We start from the raw sequence: 27,149 nt of genomic DNA on the forward strand, positions 1-27,149 counted from the left end.
TTTGGGATTTTAAGTCAGAAGGTCTAAACAGCATGGCACAAATGTATCTGGGGCATGGTCAAGCACATGTAGCTACGCTACCCAAGGCCAACCTTGGATCGAGGTCTCTGTGTTCACAGGTGCTTAGCACAAGAAATTCCTCCCTGTAGATGCTGCTGTGGGAGATTGTTTAAATCTGAAGACAAATCTCTGTACAAATGGTTTCCATAAGAATAGGACCACTGCTTTTACTATTTTGCTTCCCCCCCCTTTTCTTTTTGTAAAACATCAGGGATATAACCAATCTTATTCATACCAAAAATAACTGTTTTTTGTTGTTGTTTCTTTTAGTGAGGGTTAAGTAAGGTTGCAGAGGACACAAGAATTTCATTCTGTGAAATGACAGCTGAAGTTGTGCTGAGGATATCTCCTTGGTCTGACTCCTCGTCTGGTCTGATGCTGTAGCCCTCTTCATCCACTTCAGGAGAATTCTGAAACACAAAACCCACACACACATCTCTGAATTTAATAATGTCATAAAGAAACATTCAAATAAATAAAACTGCACAATGAGAAATGGTGATGTACGAGCTGGTAGTTGCATTATACAGTACCAGTGCAATCACAGGTAATAAATCTACTTTAATCTTACTAAAATTGCCCAAAATGAATGAATGAATTTATATTTCTGGATGTATAATCCAGAAATATAAATTGTCACAGTATTGAGCTGTATATTGTTTGAATGCTGTTGGCTTATTTATAATAAAGATTGCATTTTTTAAGTTGTGTGCATATTATGTTATCTTTTCTTCACTTTTTCTGTGGTCCAAATAAACCATTCATTCAAATTCCCCAAAATAAAATAATGAAAACTTATTTTACAATATTTATTAAATTAAGTTAATGAAGTACATAAAATCTCCAAATAGCAATGGTTAATTATTTTAGTAGATTTCTTTTGTCACAGTGGTTATGAAATTGAGTTCATTAATAAAATCCTATTCCAAAATAGAGTAGATAAAATTTTTTCCTCCAAAATTCTAGTCACAAAACCCCATAATGACAACATAAAAACTTTTTTTATTTTGCAAATTTATAAAAAAAATAACTACAACTAAGAAATCACATGTACATAGGTATTCACACTCTTTGCTCAAGATTTTGTTGCTGGACCTTTGGCAGTAATTACAGCGTCAAGTCTTCTTGAATATGATGTTTTGCCCATTCCTCTTTGCAACACCTCTCAAGCTCCATCAGGATGGATGGGGAGGATCGGTGCACAGCCATTTTCAGATCTCTCCAAACATGTTCAATCGGATTCAGGTCTGGGCTCTGGCTGGACCACTCAAGGAGGTGGCCCAGCCAGAGCCCAGACCTGAATCCGTTGTTGTTCTGAAGCCTCCCTTGATATCTTGGCTGTGTGCTCAGGGTCATTGTCCTGCTGAAACATGAACCGTCGCCTCAGTCTGAGGTCAAGAGCGCTCTGCAGAAGGTTTTCATCCAGGATGTCTCTGTACATTGCTGCACTCAACTTTCCCTCAGTCCTGACTAATCTCCCAGTTTCTGCCGCTGAAAAACATCCCCACAGCATGATGCTGCCACCACCATGCTTCACTGTAGGGATGGTATTGGCTAGGTCAGGGCTTCCCAAAGTCAGGAGCGCCACAGCCCCTTAAAAATCTGACTCGCCTGTGCAGCCCACTCAGTAATTGCACCAGTAATACAGTGACACAGGATATTCTCATGTACACCTAACCTTTGTGTTACATTTTTCCCAAATTTGCAAAGTAAAATGTGACCTAATCTGGGCTTTGGGTGAATTACAAACAACAAACAAGCTCTGAACTTTCAAAATGTTAAATATTTCAAAAAATATATTTAAAAATGTAAAAAAAATGTATATATATTTTATATTTATACAAGGTCTGTCAATAAAGTAACAGTCCTTTTTATTTTTTCAAAAACTATATGGATTTCATTCATATGTTTTTATGTCAGACATGCTTGAACCCTCGTGCGCATGTGTGAGTTTTTCCACACCTGTCGGTTACGTCATTCGCCTGTGAGCACGCCTTGGGAAGGAGTGGTCCCGACCCTCGTCGGATTTTCATTGTCTGGAAATGGCGGAATGAAAAGGACTTTTTTTCCATCAGAATTTTTTCAGAAGCTGTTAGAGACTGGCACCTGAAACCCATTCGAAAAATTTATCTGGCTTTCGGTGAAAATTTTACAGGCTTCACAGAGAATAAGGTCTGTTACTACAGCTTTAAGGACCCCTTTAAGGACGCTCGGCGCGTCACGCTCCGAGCTGCGACGACGCGGCACAAGCCACCGGACCATTTCTAAACGGATGGCTCTGTGGATACAAGACCATCGTGTGCTCTTTCTCTGGTTATCACAAGAGCTGGACATCAGCCATTTTCTGGCAGATTTCACTTTTAACAAGAGATTTTGTCATGGAAAGCCGCGCGGAGGCTTCGCGCGTAAAGACCGATTCGCTTTGGAAGCGAGACAAAGGAACACCTCTGTTTCGGCGTGTCAGAGGACAAGTTGGGACATGCCTATCTCGGCTTTCAATGCTTACCAGTCCAGTAAGTATCAGAGAAATTGTGGAGAGCTGGACATGTCCAAACTTGTCCTCTGACACCCCGAAACGGAGGTGTTCCATTGTCTCACTTCCAAAGTGAATCGGTCTTTACGCGCGAAGCCTCCGCGCGGCTTTCCATGTCAAAATCTCTTGTTAAAAGTGAAATCTGCCGGAAAATGGCTGATGTCCAGCTCTTGTGATAACCAGAGAAAGAGCACACAATGGTCTCGTATCCACAGAGCCATCAGTTTAGAAATGGTCCGGTGGCTTGTGCCGCGTCGTCGCAGCTCGGAGCGCGGCGAGCCAAGCGTCCTTAAAGGGGTCCTTAAAGCTGTAGTAACAGACCTTATTCTCTGTGAAGCCTGTAAAATTTTCACCGAAAGCCACATACATTTTTTGAATGGTTTCCAGGTGCCAGTCTCTAACAGCTTCTGAAAAAATTCTGATGGAAAAAAAGTCCTTTTCATTCCGCCATTTCCAGACAATGAAAATCTGACGAGGGGGTGGGACCACTCCTTCCCAAGGCGTGCTCACAGGCGAATGACGTCACCGACAGGCGTGGAAAAACTCACGCATGCGCACGAGGGTTCAAGCATGTCTGACGTAAAAAAATCCATATAGTTTTTGAAAAAAATAAAAAGGGCCGTTACTTTATTGACAGACCTCGTATTTTTTACATTTTTTAAATATTTTGTGTCTTTGTGTGTGCTTTTGTAAAGAGGCTGAATGTGACTCAAAAGTTGTTACATAAAATAAGTTAGACCAGTACATTTCATGACGATAAATAAATATATAAATAAACAAATCAAATTTAATATAGGTTAATTTGGCCCGAAGGCAGCACAAGGGTTAATAAGTATTTTATATATATATATATATATATATATATATATATTTTTTTTTTTTTTTTTTTTTTTTTTTTTTTTTCCCTGCAAATAATCAGTGTATCTGGTTGATCTCTCGCGGCCCCCCAGGGGGTCCCGGACCCCACTTTGGGAGACACTGGGCTAGGTGATGAGCGGTGCCTGGTGTCCTCCAAACATGACGCCTTGCATTCACACCAAAGAGTTCAATCTTTGTCTCATCAGACCAGAGAATTTTGTTTCTCATGGTCTGGTCTGTTTCTCATGGTCGCAAACTCTAGGCAGGCTGTCATCTGCCTTTTACTAAAGAGTGGCTTCTGTTTGACTGCTGCAGAGATGGTTGTCCTTCTGGAATGTTTTCCTCTCTCCACAATGGAATGCTGGAGCTCTGATAGAGTGACCATCAGGTTCTTGGTCACCTCCCTAACTAAGGTCCTTCTCTCCTGATCGGTTAGTTTAGATGGATGGTCAGCTCTAGGAAGAGTCCTGATGGGTCCAAATTTCTTCCATTTATGGATGCAGCAGAAATGTTTCTGTGCCCTTCCCCAGACTTGTGCCTCAAGATAATCCTGTCTCAGAGGTCTACAGACAATTCCTTTGACTTCATGCTTGGTTTGTGCTCTGATGTGCACTGTCAACTGTGGGGCCTTATATGTAGACAGGTGTGTGCCTTTCCAAATCATATCCAATCAACTGAATTTACCCCAGGTGGATGCCAATTAAGCTGCAGAAACATCTCAAGGATGATCAGTGGAAGCAGGATGTACCTGAGCTCAATTTCGAGCTTCATGGCAAAGGCTGTGAATACTTATGTACATGTGATTTTTTTTTTTTTTAAGTAGATTAGGGTTTTTTTAATAACTTTGTAAAAATATCATAAAACCTTTTGTCACATTGTCATTAAAGGGTATTATGCATAGGATTTTGAGGAAAAAATTAATTTAATCCATTTTGAAATAAGACTAACATAAAATGTGGAAAAAGTGCAGTTCTGTGAATACTTTCCAGGTGCACTATAATCCAGTTGCAGTTAATAATTGGGAAATGCACTCATTGTGTTGCAGCACTCTTTCCTTATTTTAGCTTAAACTTGTAGTCCTTATGTGATATCCTGCATATTTAGCTTGGCACTAGCTTGGTATTAGGTGCGACGATAAGACATTGACCTTGTGCGTAATGTTAGCATGAGGTTGGGAACAGGTGGATTTTTAACGTGTTTAAAAATACAGACTTGCGTACATACATAAAGCATACTTGAAAACCTGCTAGCATCACATAACACAATACTTATGGACTAATGTTAGCATGAAAACTTGCTACCACTACAAAACATGATGTACAGGCTAACATTAGCATGAAAACTCACTAGCATCATATAACGTGATGCTAAAGGGTCAACGTTAGGGTGAGCTGAAGGTCTCCCCGTGTGAGCCATGGGATTTATAATGTGGTTAATAATAAACATATCAGTGCTTAGATTTACAATTTTCCTTGGAAAAAATATACTGCAAATTCTGGTAATTTTACATGTTACCTGGAAAAAAAAAGACAATCTAATTGTGTGTGGTTTGTGATTTTTTTTCCATGGGAAAGATTGACTTATGAAGTTTTGAGCCTGACCCAGAAAAAGTAGGATGTGGTTCTCCATCTTTTACATTCTGAGAAACCAACATTTCTCGAGAAGGTAATGAAGTTTTGACTCACTGGATGCAATGTTGAGAAATATTGGTTTCTCAGAATGCAAAAGATGGAGAACCACACCCTACATTTTCTGGGTCAGGCCAAAAACTTCTCAATCGCCCCTCGTATTACATGAAAAGAAAAACAAGCAGTATTACTATAATCTGAAACAAAAACTGCGAGTCAATCAAAATAAAAATCAATTAAACATAAATCCTACAGCTGGGCATTTTTACGTACATATCTGTCCCAGTCAATGTCGCCATAGAATCCATTAGGAGCCCCGTTGGACCTCTTCTGAGACTGAGAAGAAAAATAGTGAAGTGTAAAAATCCCACCAAACTGTGTACAGTACAAATACTGCACTTTAACTACTTGTCTAATTTGTATCTACTGTGCAACAAAATTCTCTTTTATAATCCTCAGTGTTGCATCTGCTGGACACCAGGTGACAGCGTGATGTTCTGGACTTTTCACAGGACAATAACCTGATTTTAACAACTCTCATTCCAGAACTACACTGCACAATATAATAAGCTGACTTTACTTTTAAAAATTATACAAACTTATTACCTCAGAAAAATAAAGTCAACGTAAGATGGTGAAGTAGAATAACTTGTATACTGCGGGTGTGCAGTACTTAAATTAACCCTTATGGGTGCAGAAACGTTGTTGACTCACCAACATGTCCATGGAACCCTGAGGGTTAAGGAGTACAATGAACATCAACTTTCTGCAACTTAAAGTCTGTGTTTTTTTTGTTAAATTTTGTGTCCATTGTTTTTCACAAATTGTGTGCAATTCTTCAGAGTATCCACAGTGGATCCTGTATGGATCTGAATTTAGCACATATTTTATGCCGTGTGAACTTCGTGATGCAACTCCTGATGTACGAGAACATGAAAACGGGGTGCAAGAGGAATTTCCTTGAGCTGAATTTTACTCTCACAATTAAAATATGTAGTAATTTAAACCGTGAGCATAAACTTTTACTGTCAAATGCCAACATTATGTCAACCAACACTGAATACTGCACACAAATTACTGTGCGACATTGCTATTATATTAATTTGTAAAGTAAAGCATTACTAACTTGTCAGACAAATGTCAAAACTACAAAAATTTCCCCTGAATTGTTGTACAGCAGAAGCAAAAAGTGACAACAATAAAAGAAAACCTCAAGTAAATTACAAGCAGACTACCTGTAATTTTAGGCTAGGTAAACACCACAATAGTAAATGGTAACACTTCACAAAAACTTTACTTTACTTACTGACATTACCTCATGCAGTAATAAGCATTAAGATTTAGCTAATGTGCTTAGTAATCATTTATTAATGTGTTCATGTTAGTGAATGCAGTAATAAGCATTATCTACCATTATTTAAGTCCTGACTAATGTTTAGTAATCAATTATTACTTTTTCGTGTTAGTTGACACATTAATGAACATTAACTAATGCTTGTTAATGTTAATTAACTATTAACTAATGTTTAGTAATCACATATTCATTTTTCATGTTAGTTAATACAGTAATGAGCATTAACTGTTCATTAATGTTAATTAAGCATTAACTAATGTTTAGTAATCACCTATTCATTTTTCATGTTTGTGAATACAGTAATAATAAGGGGTGGTGGACAAGTAGTTAGTGCGCTTGGTTTCAGTGCGGAAGGTTCCCGGTTCAAACCTCATCCCTGCCACATTTCTCCATGTAATGTGGAGTTGCATCAGGGAGGGCATCCGGCGTAAAACTTGTGCCAATTCAACATGCAAATCCACCTCAGATCCGCTGTGGAGACCCCAAATGAAAAACAAGGGAGCAACCAAAGGGGCTTACAAGTGAATACAGTAATAAGAATCAAATAACATTAAGCATTAACTAATGTTTAGTAATTTGTTAATTTTTCATGTTAGTTAACACAGTAATAAGCATTAACTAACATTAATTAAGCATTAATTAATGTTTAGTAATCATTAATGTTTTCATGTTAATTATTACAGTAATAAGCATTAACTAACAGTGATTTAAGAGTTGACTAATGTGTTGGCAAGGTTCAACCTTACCCATGTGAAGCTCCTTGGGGTGACTCTGTTGTCATTTGAAACTACTGTATATAGATAAATTGAATAGAATTGTTTCATCAATTATTAACTTTCATGTTACTGCAGTAAATAGCATTAACTAACAATGAATTAAGTCTTAACTAATGTGGTTAGTAACCTTTTATGAATGTCTTGTGAATCTTAATACATTAATAAATGATGACTAAAATAACACCTTTATTGATTCTTAATTCACTAATACTTAATGTTTATTACTGCATTACTTTGCGTACTCTTACTACAAGTATCACTAAGTAAATTTACTTTGTTACATCTTACCACTGAAAAAAAAAATTGCAATTCTTTTTTAACCATATTAATCCAACACATGTACACTGTAATTTAAGTACAAATTACAAGTAAATGATTTAAAATGAGGGTTAACAACAAGTTGATAAAAAAAACTGAGTTAAGCACACTAATTATTTTTAATTAACATGACCTGATGGTCATCATAAGTATTATTATTTAAAGTGGTACAAATAGTACAAAATTGTGCTGAATAATATTTACAGATTTAAATCTCACAGTCAGTGAGGACTCAAAGCACGGTTCTTTAGTAAAGCGTCCTCAGCGTATCTGCTCATCAAACAGCTGATTGATGACTTCCACTGTGTCACTACAGTGAGTCTAAGTACTACACACTTACACGTTACTACATTAGTACACTATACCACGGGTGAGTCTAGTCTAAAGAACCATCCGAGCTGCGTTCAGTACCGAGTCAACCTCACAGGGCTCCAGGCAAGTTAAAAAATAAACAAATAAATCATTAACTCAAAAATTAAATCCAACCATTGTTTCATGCACTGCATTCGTCCACATGTGATGATGTTAATTTAATGTGATCTGTTACTTACGCCACCGTCTCTGTCTGGGGAACCCCTGTCATAAATCACAGAAGGGAGAAGACAAGGTTAGATGATCTCCAAAATCATTTAAATCATTCACTTTGAAATCACATGCTTACAGACATCATCACAGTGTTTTTAACTGGTTTGTATGATGTCAGTCACAGCTGCAAAGAGGCTAAGGGCTGAGGGTGGTCTCTCATTGCAGACTTGAGCTACCCAATTGTCTATTTTTCTGGCGCAAAAACAAATCTGATGCCCAATCAGGGCCTGAATATGGTTGTAATCAGTGGTAAAGCAGTGATGTGGAACACTGGTAGCATTCAGGAATGTTTTAAACATGTTTTTTTTAAATGCATGACACCAGGATAAATTGTGATCCACAAAATCTGAATAATCATGTTTAATTGACACAGATTGGGGGAAATCTTTGGTAAATTTAGGTGAAACTGGATAAGCGGGTCCAATATGCAGCAATGGGGGCCCGTCCTTCCCTAATCAGAAACCTCGACCTGATTCTCCTCTCTAACTTAAACCTATGATGAGCATGTCGTGATTTTCAACAGAAAATATTTTTGAGATGATCACAGAGACATTTTAGCTTTTTGGAAATGTGGGGAAAATGCATAAGTAGTGTTTTGCACATATGCAAAAGCAATTGTGTAATGGGAATCGTACGTACTTGAATGTATGCGTTAGTATTCTGTTACACCTGTATATAAGCACATAGGCAAGACAAATTTTCTTTATTTAAAAAATAAAGAAATCAGGCCTGATTTCCTCTAATTTGAAATGGGGATGGAAATTGGAGCTGGAAATCCTCAATGGGAGAACGTCATGACAATGCTGAGAAGACTATCAGTGACATAAATTAAGTCATTTGACTCTATTCTTCACAACAAATCTAATAAATTGGTTATTGTAGCTTTTTCACCATTTCAGCATTTCTCTAAAGGGCATGACAGAGCTTTTGACACCATCCACTGTTGAAGTTTCCAATTGGAACCAAACCAATAGCTGAACCTCGGCCCTCCCTTTCCAAGCATGTGACAAAACTGAACCTGAAACTGACAAACTGCAGACTAGAACAGTGACCAGCATCAAGACTACCAATGAGGCAACTGAAGTTAAACAGATGAGCCATTATGCTGGTTATAACATTTTCAGACTATGAAACATTGAGGTTAACCAGCTAGTCAGTTTGGCTATCGCTGTCTAGCTTTCACAGAGGCTCAGTGATGTCTGCAATGCTGAAGTGACTGAATGTTATATGCAGTTAGTGAACTAGATGCCACTAATCCTAATCCTAACATCCATTATACACAATACGATGAAGCGGGATGGAGGAGAACATCTGAGTCCATCTTGTTGCACAAACGTCATCAGCTCCCCTAGCTACGTATGGGTTTTTCAACACGATCCAACGGTTGTGAGAACCCAATTCAACTCATCCAATTTGTATTGGGCGAGTTGTAATCTGAAAATTTACCACAAGATGGCAACAGAAATTCCATTTCCCAACTGTCGTTTTATCATCCTGTCGGTGCAAATTAGCAGCGTCAAAATGTATGAACTTAAAATGCGCCCATTATGTTGTAGAATTTGACAGTGCTTTTAGTACATTGCAAAATATACAATATGTTGCTAAGGCAAAAAAATAAAAAATAAAAAATAAAATAAAAGACTGAGCGATCCTCACAATGTGCAAGGAGCACGTCAACTTGTATTTGACTCTACTTGTAACTCTTGAAAACTTCTTCTCGTCCTTTCATTCCATAGTAATGTGGGTGCCCACCCTGCAGGAATCACAGGCATCGATTTTCTTCTTAAAGTCAGTTAATTCTGATGTTTCATGAGAAACACAACTTACGCCGAGTCATTGTCCTTCTCTTTCTTCCGTATCCCAAAGGCCTTCCTGGTACGTTTTTTCAGTCCTGTGCGGGGAGAAGAGGACACGCTTGAATTATTTTGACACTGAAGACAAACAATCCGTGTGTGGGGGGTTTTTGTTAAAGGGCAGTCAGGGTCAAACACCTAGGAGGGTAAAGGCAAAGTTTTTATGTATTATTCAGTGAGCGAGTACAACAGCATGACAGAAAACTAAAACAATATCCACAGTCGCAGCACAAACACAGACAGACAACACAAGCCTTCTAATTGAATAAAATCCACTGACATTCAAAATCAGTGACAGCAAAGAATAAAAGACAACTGTGAAACACAGAGAACAGTGAAAGGTTTAATCCATCACCCTTAATAGACTAATCATTAGACAAGCAAATTTCACTGTTTAAAAAAAAAAGAAAAAAAAAGAAAACTTTCAGATTTGGTATTATTAGTATTACCTTTAACCAAAAACTACACATCTGACCTAAAAGCTCATGTGTGCCACCTGCATCCTTCTCACATACACTGTGGTCCGGTACTAGATTTTGCTGTAATTTTGTGGAGATTTGCAAAACTATAGATTTTTGAAAAGTTTAGTTCCATGGCAGGCAGCTTGGATTTGTAGAAATGGCAGCTTCCAATTGGAGTGTTTCAAATAGCTTAGCTTCTAGTTGGCCTAAGATGTTGAGTCCACTGGCTAAAGAAAAATGGTGCCAATTTCAAAAATATATACAGAACTGTGAAAAAGTTTTAGGCATCCCAGAGTTATAATAAAAGCTCTTTAATTCCCCTCCCCCTCCCCCCCTTTTTTTTGGCATGGCCACATATAATCAGTTCAAACAAAAGTGAATATGTGAGCTATATTTTTTTATTCCATAATCCTACTAAGACAAAAAACATTACTAAAATCATCCACCAGCAAATGTAATGAACCTGATCGAATTGCATGGTTTACTGTATGAATCATCTGTTTTTACAAGCCAGGTTGATAACACAAAATTTAGCAGCATAGAAGTGTGTTAAAACAGATTCCATAAAACCTTGGTAAAACAAAATCAATGAGACATTACCAACCTTAAAATAATGCATTTTTCTTAAAAAAAAATGAGTGCCGGCAAAGTATTTATACCCCGATACAGCCTCAACAACCTCACTGTTAATGATCGATGGACTACAGCAAGGCTACACCTTTCTGCAATCAATGATCACGTCCTTAGTGTCTGGTACATTAATGGACACAAAGTGATCAATTACAGGTTCTTGAACCACCTCATCACTCCACAGAAGACTCATGTCAGATTTATTTTTTTATTTTTTTCTGAAGGAAAACCATAGAAGGCCACAATGTGCAGGATTAAATGTAAACTCACATAATACCAGCAGATTCCCTTGACCTGCCGGGTATCTGCTTGTTTTTTACCCTCATGTACTGAAGTCACACGATGTAATGATATCCATGTGTTATCCACCTCCTCATTATGTATAATTCATATATATTCAGCTCAGGTCAGGTCATGGCCGGGGGATATGCACTCGCACCACAACCACCACACTGTGGGACCACCTTGGATCCTGGATGGAAATCACTCAGACAAAAAAAATAAATAAAAAATAAAAATTGGTCCATCCCCGTCTTTTGAAAGTAACCATCTATCTGCTGCAGCTAGTTAAAGCGTGTCTGTCTCCTTGGGCTTCTTCAGATGTTGGAGTCCTGAGCACTGAGGCACCTTCTTGCTGGATCATCATCAGAGGATCATGGAACAGTGGCGGCTGGTCGAAAAAAAAATCTTGGTGGGGCTGGTGTGCCAATAGATTTCCCTGCCTAGTCCAGTACAGGCATTCAAATGAACAGTTGGAAAATTACTACAATTCCACAATAATCATTTAACGTCCTTCTCAAAACCAGCAATTTCACAGATAAAGTTAACCATTTACAGCTATATTAGGCCTCCTTTATACTTTGGAAAGGAACAGTATCAAATACAACACAACACTCAAGTTCTTGAGCAAGGAACATTTCACCATTTGACACCAATTACACACATACAACCCCTGGCAATAATTATGGAATCACCGGCCTCGGAGGATGTTCATTCAGTTGTTTAATTTTGTAGAAAAAAAGCAGATCACAGACATGACACAAAACTAAAGTCATTTCAAATGGCAACTTTCTGGCTTTAAGAAACACTATAAGAAATCAGGAAAAAAAATTGTGGCAGTCAGTAACGGTTACTTTTTTAGACCAAGCAGAGGAAAAAAATATGGAATCACTCAAGTCTGAGGAAAAAATTATGGAATCATGAAAAACAAAAGAACGCTCCAACACATCACTGGTATTTTGTTGCACCACCTCTGGCTTTTATAACAGCTTGCAGTCTCTGAGGCATGGACTTAATGAGTGACAAACAGTACTCTTCATCAATCTGGCTCCAACTTTCTCTGATTGCTGTTGCCAGATCAGCTTTGCAGGTTGGAGCCTTGTCATGGACCATTTTCTTCAACTTCCACCAAAGATTTTCAATTGGATTAAGATCCGTACTATTTGCAGGCCATGACATTGACCCTATGTGTCTTTTTGCAAGGAATGTTTTCACAGTTTTTGCTGTATGGCAAGATGCATTATCATCTTGAGAAATGATTTCATCATCCCCAAACATCCTTTCAATTGATGGGATATGAAAAGTGTCCAAAATATCAACATAAACTTGTGCATTTATTGATGATGTAATGACAGCCATCTCCCCAGTGCCTTTACCTGACATGCAGCCCCATATCATCAATGACTGTGGAAATTTACATGTTCTCTTCAGGCAGTCATCTTTATAAATGTCATTGGAACGGTACCAAACAAAAGTTCCAGCATCATCACCTTGCCCAATGCAGATTCGCGATTCATCACTGAATATGACTTTCATCCAGTCATCCACAGTCCACGATTGCTTTTCCTTAGCCCATTGTAACCTTGTTTTTTTCTGTTTAGGTGTTAATGATGGCTTTCGTTTAGCTTTTCTGTATATAAATCCCATTTCCTTTAGGCGGTTTCTTACAGTTCGGTCACAGACGTTGACTCCAGTTTCCTCCCATTCGTTCCTCATTTGTTTTGTTGTGCATTTTCGATTTTTGAGACATATTGCCTTAAGTTTTCTGTCTTGACGCTTTGATGTCTTCCTTGGTCTACCAGTATGTTTGCCTTTAACAACCTTCCCATGTTGTTTGTATTTGGTCCAGAGTTTAGACACAACTGACTGTGAACAACCAACATCTTTTGCAACATTGCGTGATGATTTACCCTATTTTAAGAGTTTGATAATCCTCTTCTTTGTTTCAATTGACATCTCTTGTGTTGGAGCCATGATTCACGTCAGTCCACTTGGTGCAACAGCTCTCCAAGGTGTGATCACTCCTTTTTAGATGCAGACTAATGAGCAGATCTGATTTGATGCAGGTGTTAGTTTTGGGGATAAAAATTTACAGGGTGATTCCATACTTTATTCCTCAGAATTGAGTGAGTCCATATTTTTTTCCCTCTGCTTGGTCTAAAAAAGTAACCGTTACTGACTGCCACAATTTTTTTTCCTGATTTCTTATAGTGTTTCTTAAAGCCAGATAGTTGCCATTTGAAATGACTTTAGTTTTGTGTCATGTCTGTGATCTGCTTTTTTTCTACAAAATTAAACAACTGAATGAACATCCTCCGAGGCCGGTGATTCCATAATTTTTGCCAGGGGTTGTAGTACACCAAACTGTACTGCACTGCCATTATCTTCAGCCAAACAGATCCTGGGTTTCACAATGACACTGACCTTAACAGAATAGAAAATATCACCAAATTTGCAACACCAATTCCAATGAAGTTGGGACGCTGTGTGAAATAAATAAAAACAGAATGATTTGCAAATCCTCTTCAACCTATATTCAACTGACTACACCACAAAGACAAGATATATGTTCAAACTGAAAAAAGCAGTTGTTCACAAAGTGGTGATCCTCGCCCCGTCTTTGCTTGTGAATGGCTGAGACTTTTGGGGATGCTCCTTTTATACCCAATCATGACACTTACAATTGGTGTCCTCAGTTCCCAAATGCTTATTGTTGTTGTTGTTAGAAGGAAAGGTGATGTAACACAGTGGTAAACATACCACTGTCCCAGCTTTTTTGAAACGTGTTGCAGGCATCCATTTCAAAATGAGCAAATATTTGCACAAAAACAATAAAGTTTATCAATTTGAACATTAAACATCTTGTCTCTGTGGTGTATTCAATTGAATATAGGTTGAAGAGGATTTGCAAATCATTGTATTCTGTTTATATTTACATTTCACACAACGTCCCAACTTCATTGGAATTGGGGTTGTAGACTTTCAAAATATGGAAAAATTCCTCAATTGACAAAAGAACATTATGTGCATACGACAATGTTCACACCACCTTCCACAAAAGAGAGAGAGAGGTGGTGTGTGTGTGTGTGTGTGTGTGTGTGTGTGTGTGTGTGTGTGTGTGTGTGTGTGTGTGTGTGTGTGTGTGTGTGTGTGTGTGTGTGTGTGTGTGTGAGAGAGAGAGAGAAACTGCAGAGAGACATGTCTGTGTAGGGAGGGGCGGGCGCTGTGTGTGACTGGCCAATCACAGAGCGTGAAGATACTCAGTTAGCCAATGAGAATTTTCTTTCAGCACAAGCACAGATATTGATGAGTTTTATTCGGATCATGCTTGTCAGGCCCAGCGCCAGAAAAAAAAATATTAAGGGGGTGATGAGTTTATCACAGGGGCAGGGTCGCCCCCCCCCCCCCCTGCACCCCAAAAAAGTGCGCGGTGAGGGGACGTGCCTCTGAGCGTGCGTAATGAATTGGGTGCACTCCTGGAAAGCTCGTGTATTTAGGCTACACCGTTGTAAGAGACTGACTGAGTAAGAGTAAAGAGTGATGACAGTATTTTTTAATTATTACTGTAACATATAGACCCTCGGTCAAGTGATCTCCTGCATACCACAAAACCAAACCAGCAACTGGTCTGAGAAACAACACGAGACAGTAGATTAACCCCACATACAGCCCTCCATCACAAGCGCAAACACAGCGCAACTGGGCATGACAGTCACACAACGGGTCAAAGATAAACCTTTCATGTAGATATATTTACAACAATACATAACTTTAATATCTCTCATTGCGGGCGACTGGCCGTGAACGGAGGGACTAAGAAAATACATACCGCACGACAACAGCATGTTATTTGCATTATTATCACTTTTTACTGAGATACAAAACACGTAACGCGTACATAAAAAGTTGGCTCACTTAACTTTTGTCGTGTCGGCTAGCTGGTGCGCTGCTCTCCAATTTAGCCAGTGCGTCCTCATCAAGCTGGCTGCTTTAGCTGCTGTTCATTGTCGTACTATCCATGAGAAAATCATCTGGAATGTCCATATTGGGACCAAAACACACTTCTCGCATTTTCATCTTTTCCTCTGCGGACAGTTTTTGGACTGCGCGCTATGACGTCATTTCTTTACGCATAGCGGGCGGGTATAGCCAGGTACCATCGACGTAAATCTACGATACCGGCCTAGCAACACCCCAGTAAAGTGATAATAATATTGAATAACTAATATTTTGCTATAGTTTCCAGTATTTCTTTTTCTTTCTTTTTTATTTTTATTTTTTGGGAACTGTCACATCCGAGGGGGCGGGATTGATGACGTGAGAGGGCGTCACCCCAAAACGCCCCCTCGTGGCGCCGGGTCCGATGCTCATGCTCGTCAAAAATGCTTTATCCGTACCGGATCCTTTCTCTGCCTCTGACCAAGGCACCGTCTCTACATCTGAAGTTGGTCTCTGGGTGCCAGACTGTGGCTGTCCACTGTCCCTAGCGGTTGGATTGTGTCTAACTGTAATTATGACTTCCGCATTCACTTCATTTTTCAGCACCTGAGGTTGAGGCTTGTAATATACACACAAGGAATTATGGGATATTAAGCTTGTTTAAAACTCCAACCACATTATGCTGTAAAAGGTTGATAACATTATTTATTTACTTATTTATTTTGGCACAATGGCCACCCAACAGGTGAGTGTTGATAATAAATGCAGCAATTTCAAGAAGTGGGAGAAACAAGGCAAAAGGATGCACAATGAAGTGTGACTCACATTACGGATAATTTGTTTTTTCAGCTCAGTATCTGCAGTGAATAAGAACTCTCCATTGTACCGAGAGAAAGAGCTGGAGGTGAGTGAAGAAGAGGAGGAGGATGAAGGACGGAGGGTCTGTGGCGAGGAAACATTTCACAAGTACAGTGCAAACAAAAGCCCACATTTCAACAAGAAACAACGTTAAACACTGATGAAACGGTTTTAAATTTGCAAAGGCCAGAATGTCCCATTCTAATTTGGAAGCAACTTAGAAGGTAATCAGGGGTTTGTTCAGAGAACACTGTCAGTTTACCACAGCTCACAGCAAACAAGATGTGACATTTCAGTTACAGCAGCTGAAAGGATTCCAGCCTATATTTAACCTGTTTATTATGTTAAAATCCTTCTCTTTTCCATTCCACCGTGAAGCTGTATAACTGGTTCTACAACAGACAAAAGTTACACAATACACCTACACCTATCGTTTCTACGATAGTGCTGCAACAAGTATCTGATTATTAGGCCTCTTAAATTAATCAGAAACTATTCTGATAATGAGTTAATCAGTTTGAGTCAGTTTTTTTTTTAGAGAGAGAGAGTGAGAGTGTGTGTGAATGAATGGGGGGTTCTAAGCTGAGTGTGGGACAGTGATTGTATGAAGTGAGAGAGAGAGTGTGTGTTTGTGTGTGTGTGTGTGTTTGTGTGTGTCAAAAATAAAACAGTTGGACATAGGTTTACACAGTGGTGGGCACAGATAACCAAAAAATAAACTTCGATAACAGATAATCAGATAACTGAAAAGTTATCTTTGATAAAGATAAACCAATAAACCACCCAAAAATGTATTGGAAGTTACAGATAATTGATAACCGATAGATTCCAGTATTGTCTCTGGTACATTTGCAATTACTAAGAAGCTGAAATTGACTTTTAACACGATTGCTTTTTGAAAGTATCAAAGCGACAAAAGACCCAAAGAATGAGCCAGTATTTCCATGTTTGACCATGCTGCCCCCTGTAGGAAGCTGCACAGAAGAATACTGAGAGCACCCACAAAATCAGCTCTCTACTAATCACAATGCTCCGGTCAGGCAGAGGTCTTGAAAAATAAAGTCATACTAACTTATCGTTTTATGAAAATACTGATAGAATAACTCCATTAATGTCAATTCTGTCATTTGTACAAAGTTAAAAAATAACATATATCTTTTAATATTGAATAATGCACTAATTCTGAGGTTTTGTAACAAACACAGACCGCAAAGCATTCTGGGTAAAAGTGCCTCTGCTAAACACTGATTGGTTCAGTCATTTATTATGTAAACCAACACGTTAATGTGATGTGTGTCATGTGTTGATTTAAAGATAAATGTGCTTTTGTAAAATATTCCATTTATATTTGTAAAAACAGGCATTTTTACGGAGCCCTGGAAGTGTCATCGCAAAACGTTTTGCATGTGAAGAGAATGTGCCGTGCGCACGTTTGATGATGTGTGCACGTTTTATGATGTTGTAAAATGTGCACTCAATATTAGTAAGTAAGTAAATTTATTTAAATAGTGCTTTTCACAGACATAAGTCACAAAGCACTTCACAGGTTAAAATGCAATAATAAATAATAAAAACATAGATAAAACAAAGGACAAGGTTAACAATTGGTCAGTTCTGAAAAGCCTTATCTTGACACATAAATGTTGGCTTTACACTGTGCGTGTTTTGGCCATTTTTCAGATGATTTTTCATTCATGCGAGAATTTTTTGGACCGAGTTTCAGGTTAATCGCGCGTCCTGCATCGTGTAGTGGAGTAACAAGCTTTAACATCTCACGACCACCTCCTGCTGCTGAAGAGCTACAAGCATCCAACCGCAGAGCTGTCTTGTAATGTTTCTTTGTTGTTGTTGTTTTGTTTTTAAACTTAATTTGTAAAAAAAAAGCTATTTGCAAAGCCAAAAACTTGATTTGACCACCATCTGATATAACCGGGTCAAAATAAATAGAACACTGCCATCTACTGGTACCCAGACGCTTAGTACTTGGGGCGAATACTGCCATGAACACTACTGGCCAGTAGATGGCAGTAGCAGCCTTGAAAACTTGCCAAACAAAATTCCAGATAATCCGTGTCTGCTACATTTAAGATGCGTGGAATTTAACAAACGCAAATACAATAACGTCTATAAACCCAGAGAATATATTCATGAGAGTTTTAGGCACTAGAGTTTAATGCTGTTGTCCGCGGAGCCTGAACAGAGTCTCTGAAATGCATTTGTCCTGTCGTGAACGTCTGAGATTACCCTATGCTACCCATAATGCATTGCTGCCGGGCACAGCATGTGCTCACAAAACCTTAAAAATTAGCACATTACTTTAAAACAAAAACATATATCTGATATTTTCACTTTATAAAACTTCAGACATGACAGTAATTTTAAATAACTTGTCCAAAATAAGTAGGTTAAAATTTGAACCATAAGTTAAAAATGTATGCCTCTGGATGACTTGGGTGATATTGCGATTATATCAGTATGGTGTTAAAGGAAATATTTTTTGGGGGGGGGGTCACCAGTTCTCCTTTGCCTACAGAGGATAGAGTGGTTTCTTCTGAAAACAGCTCTTTTCTGTTTGCAGAGGGTAGAACAATATACCTATTAGAAAACTTTTAACAGGTAGGTCTCAACTGTTTTTAAGTTTTAAAAATGTTTTTCACTGTTCAGCTTGGTTTACTACGTTATCAGTCTAAAAGTTATCGGATGGCAATTCATTGGAAGATAATTAGACCGATGATAGTTTTTAAAGTAATCTAAAAAGATAATCCGATAATGAAAACATTATCTTTGATAATTATCTGTTATTGGATTATCAGAAGTGTACCCACCACTGGGTTTACAGTAATTTTAAAATAAACAATTTGACTGTAAAACTTGAACTGCAACGTGTAATTTATTCGGACGAAATAAGTTTAAAAATGTTAGTAAACTTCACAAAATTATGGTAACAATTTGCATGAACCTTACTGAGTGGAATGGAGGCAAAATAAAGAAGCTAGAATAACTTAAATTAAATAATTTGGCTAACTAATAACACCAAAACCTTTAAATTGGTTAAAATTAATTAACAGTGCAGTACAAAGCAAACAAAACCACTTAATTAAATGCTTTGCTAAACTTGAGTTAACAGTTTGCTGTTAAAAACAGCAAATTGCTATTTTAGGTTTTAAAAAACTGAGCAAATCCTTTGTTTTAGACTGTGGAATACTCCAAAGAATATTTCACTTCTGTGGGCTGATCCTCATGACGCGTAAACTGAAATCAAGTTGAAACTACTCCTATATATTATGACCAAAATGCCAGCATGGCTGCAGCTCTGAACAGTGCTGCAAACAGCCCCGGTCTCCCCTAACCATTATAACTGGTCCACTGTACCAATAAAGATCACAGTTTTGACCCCCTAAAACAAACAAAAAAAGTCACTCATTTGCTTTATCTTAAATTTCCATCCTCATTTCCACACCAGGAGCAACATTTGGGAGTAAATCCTAACAGCTCGTGGGCTCACCTGAGCTGAAATGGGATCTGAACGTGAATCCAGAGCTGAAAACCTCTGAGAACATAACGGCCAGGAGGAGCAGCATCGTAACCAAACCACTGCCACAACACATCAGGCAGCCGCGTCTGAAACAGACTTGGCTCCATTTGAAAGAAGTGAGGCTTTAATAATAAATAATTATTATTATTTTGCCTTAGCAACCATACGCAATTGGTCATTTCGCTGCACTTCAGGGGCTCTTTGCGTGATCAACCAAGAAGAGAAATGATACGTTCTGTCAGTGGAAATGCAGTTAAATGAGAGTCAGTTGGTGGAAATGTTGTTTTAATAATTCAGATTACATGTGGGAACATACTATTAAGTAAAACTAACTGATATTGATAATACTTTTTTAAAAAATATATTCTATAATTTTTCCCCTCCACATCTGGGAGGGCAGCACTCGAGTGCCCCCTGTGGAACAGCCACCACTGCTGTGGCACATGGCCAAAATGTTGTAGCCAATGTTCCTTCACAGTGCAAGGGATACTCCATATCTGAGCTTCTCTAAGTAACCGCTTGTTTGACACAAAGTCATTCCAGTGGTACTCAAGGACACTCTGAACAGACCTGCAACCAAAGACATCTAGCTGCCACCTTAGATCACTGGTATGCATCAAAGTCTCACAGCCATAAAGTAAGACAGGACCTGAAAGACTTGGACCTTTGTTCTCCTGCAAAGGTATGAACATCACCAAACACCTCTGTCCAGTGACTTTTCCCAGTGTAACAAGGTGAGGTCCATATTGAACAGATGTCCATGCTTGCTGGGGAATTCCTGCTGACCTGGTAGCGCATTGGTCTAGAGACTGAGAAGTCTGGTGTTCAAATCCCATCGTGGCCACAAAGATATATATATCAGCTTGAATACAAACTGGCATTGCTGGCAGCAGTGGCGGTCCTAGAGTGATTTACTCCCCGGGCGAAACCCCCTGCGTGCCCCCCGCGTACACTAACATGGCACCACCTCCCATGAAAACACTAATTTCGTCCAGAACACCCACAATCCCACAAATTAACTCACAACAGCTATTTTCAAGAACAAATTTCTGGTTTTAATGTCTACTGCAATAACAAACACAAAGATAAACAATAATTACTTAAATAAAGTTTCTGAACATAAAAAAACAAAAGACTCAGTGACTTCACATTACAACTATGTACAGTACAGGTATTTAAGAAAGCACAACTGCACTACAGCACCACCCGATGGTCAAAATATTGCACGTCATTCAGTTTTACCAACAGAGTGCACTTTGCATTATCATAGAGTACCATTCACCATAATGAACAAGACTTAAACCTCCATTAAAGTCGCACCATATAAATAACAAAAGAAGTTAAACAATCTGTATATTACAGAATACCATGAAGTGAAAAAAAATGAACAAAAAAACCCCCTATACATTAAAGTGGCAAAAATGGTAAAGCGCAATCATGTATCATAAATAAATTAACTAACGACAGAGGTAAATTCTATACCCATTACTGTACACATAAGAAGAAATAACAAACACTACTGTGTATCATAAGTAACAGGAAGCAACAAGTGAAGAAGTTAACACTCTAAAGGCAAAAATGGCAAACCACAATAATTTGTCATAAATAACATTAAGTGCAAAAGTAGTAAGAGGAAAACAGTCTATATACAAAAGTTTGCAGGAGGCATCATAATTGTTTGCCCCAGTGCTCACTATCCATGATGTGAAATTCCATCGAGTAGGAGCATTTCTGGGCAACCTTGAGCAGCCTGCAGACTCAAGAAAAGACATCCTGTTTGTGGATTTTGAGAAAAATGTGGCAAACCCAGAGAGTGATGCAAAAAATATTCTGCACTCAGATAAGCATTTAGCCCCCTGAGACAGAACCAGATTCAGTCTGTGTGCATAGCAATGCACAAACATTGCACTGGGGGCTGTTGCTTTAACTTTGGCCTGCAAACCACAGAGCTGAAGCCATGACAGTAGCCATGGCTTCTTCGTAAGGAAGACTATCAAATGGCTTTGCCAAAATCCAGTCCACAACATTCAAATTGTCTGCCATTATGTGCAGCTTGCTACCTATCTAGCTCGCTAGCTGGGACTGGCGCGAGGCTAGTGTGACGTTTGTCCGCCTTTGAGTGCTTTGTGACGGTGAAGGAGCTCAGCAGCACCTGCTGCTCGGTAGGGACAGAAACTGCGATAGAAGTCAGAAAGAGTGATAGAAGTCAGTCTCCAAACACAAGCAGATACAAAAAAACACCAGAAATAGAAGCTCGATTTGTCGCTAGTCATTTTTAACAAAGAAAATGCCGCTAAGAGGATTAGGAAAGTCTCCGGTTCAACTCAGAACAGAATGAAAATTTAAAAAATGCTCCCACGGATGTTTACACCAAAAGATCGCTGATTCGCTCATTTCGCTGTCAATCAAAAAGGGATTCAGCCTCAGACAGATCATCCAATCATCATGCAGAAGCTGAGCGTCCGGACCAGCCGAGGCCAGCCCACTGCCCCATAGACCCCCAGACACGCTGAGCGTCCGATGGGTGGGACAAAGCCCAGTATTTATCCAATGACTCGTCTCGTTTCGCTGCAGTTTTTGCTTCGCTGCAGTCTTTGCTTCGCTATTAAACTCTGTGGGCGCTCAGCGTCCACACTGTTTAAAGCACTGTGAAGCTGCGGGAATATGTAAATCAATACGTACCTTTTTCCTTTGCTTGTTTCTCCTTTTCTTCTTTCTTTTTCTTTCGAAATTGGGCACCTGATGGCTTTGATCGTTTCCTATCCATGATTATGTCTTACTCCGTTTTGACCACCTCCTCGTCCAAACAATGAATGATTCCCCCCTCCCCCTGCACAAACTCTGCACTGTGCAGCGTTGCTCACCTAACGCGAGAGGTGAGATGGGGGGGGGCGCTCCGCCGTAATGTAACCACGAACCCCCCCCCCCCCCCGTCAGGACAACCCCCCCCCCACCCCGTTTTTTTTTTTTTTTCCCCGCACGCCCGTGCCGCCCCCCCCCCCTGCGATGCTGCCCCGGGCGGCTGCCCGGTCGGCCCGCCTCCAGGACCGCCCCTGGCTGGCAGGATATGGCAGTTGACCAACTAGTGACAGGCAAGGGCTCATCATGCTTAAATGCGCCTGTGACTTTGGCATGAGGTCAAAAAATGGTGGAGAGATATGGAACAAGGTAAAGTCAAGAGTGAAAAGATGTTCCTACTAGTTTGAGAATTCCCCTTGGGCAGACAAAAAAAAAAAAAAAAAAAGATTGGTTCATCCCCATCTTTTGTAAGTAACCATTGGTCAATGAAAGTACATTGGTCTAAAGAGTGAACAGTCTGATGTTGGAACCCTACTGCAGCCACAAAGTTATGCTGCTCGGTTACACCAGGTAACTCCCAATCTCAGATGCTGATGAGCCAGAGACATCACTCACTAATCTCACTCATCTTCAACCGCTTATACGAGATTGGGTGCCAAAATAAGTGAGTCTCTACAGGTTCAGCTGATACAATTCTGATGGCTGAGTCCAGGAAGTTAGTGAAAGCCGGCATCACAGTCATGATCCAGGACCCAGACGGTCCGATTCCATAGCTTCAGTCAGATTGTAAAAGTTAATAAATTTGTTGCTTAGTACAAACTGATTTTCTGATGCATTTAAGTAAACTCATTGCTCACTTGCCAGTCATTGCTCCAAAAATGTTTTGAATTAAATTTGAATTAAGGTTTTCTCATTCTGAGCAACTGTTTAAGCAACATAATGATTAAATTACCCTAAAAGCACCGTTTTCCAAGTTCATTATATTCTAACATCGTATGACATGGACTCCATTTATGTAATATTCATACTAGTCTTGCCCCCGTGAGACATTTCAATGCCAATTCTGTCTCACATTTATCTCTTTCATGTTTAACAAAATAATCCAAATGCTTTGGGCTCATCCTTACCCCAAATAAAAGCCCAGTTGTCTCCCTCCATTTCTTTCCTGGGAAGTCCTTGACTTTCATTCTTTCTGCTTTTCCTGCTGTGAGTTCATCACGTATCCTCAGCAAACATCAGCTGCAGAAACCGCACAGACATTAAGAGCAGCAACCTGACACTACCCTCCGCGTTTCCACACACGCCCACAAGCAAGGTATCATGATCCTGTTCTTGATGTGCGCCTGATACTTGAATTCAACACCGGTGACTCCGCTCATGAATAAAAGAGAAATGCCATCATCGCCCCAGCAAAATTATAAGCAAAGTGGCTGCAAACATACTGTATAAAATAAAAAGAAGAAGCCTTCTGAAGCCGTCTCACACTGGAAATGAGTACAATATTTGTTTATGTGCAATAACTGCCACTGAAATATTCACAGTTTTGTACATACTTTTCTCTTCATTTATATGCAATCTCGTTTTTGCTTTTATGTTCTTGTAATTTTTTTTCTTTTTTTGTTAACTTGCACTCTGGACATACCTCTTTCATTCTGTTAAATTTTATGTTTATTTTTCCTTTCTTCTCCAGACCTTTCAAGTCTGCTCGTAGTTTACTCAGGTTTATATCTGCACTGATAGGCTTGCACCATATCTTTCATTGTATCAGTTACAATGACAATAAAAAAAAAAAAATAAAAAAAATCTGTATCTGTATCCAAGACGCTGAAGTAGAATGTTGACTACAGTGGAACATAGTCTTGGTTCTTCCATGGAAGCACAGAGATTATGTTGTTAGATAATGCATGTATCTTGAGGTATTATAATGTGGAAGGCAAAGCAAAAATGAATCAAGATAATTACAAATATATCCGATAGCTACAAAGTACACAAATACTATATCACAGCAACACTCGTGTTGCAACATGGATCCAATATGAGACACAAATGGTGTAAATATGAACTTTTCACCATTTATAACTACTGACAACCCCCAAAACATTATCAGTTCATCTATTTCCTATCAGCTACTGATTCCATAAATGTTCAGAAGAATTTGTCTACACACACATGCATGCACGCACATACACACAAGGACGGTGACATGTCGCATAGACTATATCCAAAATGGCAGGACATAAAAACATGCCATGTGCATGTAAAAGGAGCCCAGATCAGTGTGTGTAAATGGAAAAACAAATAGTGATTTTTGGTTTTGTGAAGTGTCTTTTGTAATCATCTACAGTTGTTCATTCAGTGATCTGACAGATTGCTGCTGTGGATTAATGTTTGCTTCCAGATACGGGAAATTGATCCTGGAAGGTTTGCTGCCAATGAGGAGTCTTACCCGAAATATGCTCACTGATCTATATCACGCATTCAACCTTGTTTTTAAATGAACAGTCATCGATCAGAAAAGCAGCAAATAAATAAAGCAATATTGACAACTTCAAATACAAAGGCACCGGCACAACGCACAAACACAATCACACAAACAGGAACACAACAAACAGAAACTCATGAGCACTGTTCATGTGCACTCAGGTGTAAGAAAGCGGGATCAGGAGCTATTTCTAGAAAACGACATGTCTCAGAGTAGAAGCAGGAAGAAAAATCTCTACATAGCCAGGTGTGAGACAACTCAGTTTAATAATTGTGTCACCTTGACAACTTCTGTCAAATTCAAAATTTAAACTACAATTATACATGCAAACATGTACTGTATATAACTGTGTTAAGAAACACATCAAAATAACAGGGTGCATACACTTTGTGCTGTCCACTAGGTGCTGCTCTTTGCATGTATCACCTTTTCTCCACCAGAAAACCTTTCACTTCAGAGTTTGCCAGCTAAATAGAAATAGAAACCCATCTTTTAAAGTGAAACCTCTGCAACACCATGATTTATTTCTTGCTGTGCCCAAAACACTCCCATGACTAATTACGTTACTAAGTACAACCACTTTGTAGCATGTTCCTTCCTTTGCATTCAGACTATGTGTCGTGTAAATAGGACTGTTAAGTAAAACTCACACCAAATGCACCTGTACTATGTGATTTAGGTGATGTGCAATGGAAACATGGCCACACAGATATACACAATGAAACAGAGCTAGATAAACAGAGAGACAGAGAGATATGAAGATATACATAGAGGATATACATAGAAAAACAGAGACGGAGAATGTTAGAAACAGGGATGTAGGGCACTAGAGACAGATATAGAGTGATAGAGACAGAGAGAGAGAGAGAGAAAGAGAGAGAGAAAGAGAGAGAGAGAGTGATCGAGACAGATACAGGGATACAGAGACAGAGAAAGAGAGTGACAGAGAAACAGAGATATAGATACAGAAATATAGAGACTGAGATTGAGATATAGATAAAGAAAGAGATACAGAGAAACAGATATATAGATACAGAAATATAGAGACACATATAGTGTGACAGAGACAGAAAGAGAGATAGAGACAGCTATAGAGAGAGATACAGAGATAAAGAGATACAAAGAAACAGATATAGATACAGAAAGATAACGACAGAGATATACAGAAATAGAGATATAGAGAGGTGGAGATATAGAGAGAGACAGCTGTCCAGAGACAGAAACAAATAGAAAGAAATATAGAGATAAAGAGAGATACAGACACATAAAGAGAGATACAGTAAGCAACAAAAATAGATATATAGAGTGAGGAAAATAAGTATTTGAACACCCTGTGATTATGCAAGTTCTCCCACTTAGAAATCATGGAGGGGTCTGAAATTTTCATCTTAGATGAATGTCCACTGTGAGAGACAATCTAAAAAAGAAAATCCGGAAATCACAATGTATGATTTTTTAAAAATAATTAATTTGTATGTTACTGCTGCAAGTAAATATTTGAACACCTGTGAAAATCAAATCAAATCAAATCAAAAAAATCAATTTTATTTATATAGCGCCAAATCACAACAAACAGTTGCCCCAAGGCGCTTCATATTGCAAGGCAAAGCCATACAATACAACCCCTGGCAAAAATTATGGAATCACCGGCCTCAGAGGATGTTCATTCAGTTGTTTAATTTTGTAGAAAAAAAGCAGATCACAGACATGACACAAAACTAAAGTCATTTCAAATGGCAACTTTATGGCTTTAAGAAACACTATAAGAAATCAAGAAAAAAAGATTGTGGCAGTCAGTAACGGTTACTTTTTTAGACCAAGTGTTGTGTGGGCCGCTGAAGAGGAGGTACTGCTGGCCCACCACCACCAGAGGGCACCCTGCCTGGAGTGCGGGCTCCAGGCACCAGAGGGCGCTGCCGCCTCACAGGAGCAGCCGGGGTGACAGCTGACACTCATCACCTGTGACAGCTGTCACCACTCATCTGATCTGCATCGGTATATCAGCAAGACGTCATCTCCACCTCTTTGCCGAGATATCGTTCTACCTGAAAGGTAATATCCTCAGCCTGACTGCTTGATAGAAAGCCCTTTTTGTGATTTTTGTGAGTGATAACAGACTTTTTCTCCAACGAGAGGTGGAGGTAGCTTCCCTGCCGTGCAGATTGCTGGGTGCAGACGCACCCACGTTTAATTGTGTTTTT

At 39.0% G+C, this 27,149-nt stretch overlaps 1 protein-coding gene across 8 annotated transcripts in view; it reads right to left on the reverse strand.

Annotated features, from left to right (window-relative positions):
• sgip1a (SH3GL interacting endocytic adaptor 1a) overlaps window positions 1–27,149 on the reverse strand; it is a 159,077-nt gene that overhangs the window by 64,151 nt on the left and 67,777 nt on the right. For all 8 annotated transcript variants that reach the window (XM_034179581.1, XM_034179580.1, XM_034179576.1 and 5 more), the window contains exons 3-6: window positions 9,940–10,003; window positions 8,079–8,103; window positions 5,353–5,415; window positions 407–470 (exon numbers count right to left, since the gene is read on the reverse strand). In XM_034179581.1, coding sequence (XP_034035472.1) covers window positions 407–470; window positions 5,353–5,415; window positions 8,079–8,103; window positions 9,940–10,003 — 216 coding nt within the window. The remainder of the gene's footprint in view (window positions 1–406; window positions 471–5,352; window positions 5,416–8,078; window positions 8,104–9,939; window positions 10,004–27,149) is intronic.

The sequence above is a fragment of the Thalassophryne amazonica genome, chromosome 10 (genome assembly GCF_902500255.1).
Source record: "Thalassophryne amazonica chromosome 10, fThaAma1.1, whole genome shotgun sequence".
In the NCBI taxonomy this organism is placed as follows: Eukaryota; Metazoa; Chordata; class Actinopteri; order Batrachoidiformes; family Batrachoididae; genus Thalassophryne; species Thalassophryne amazonica.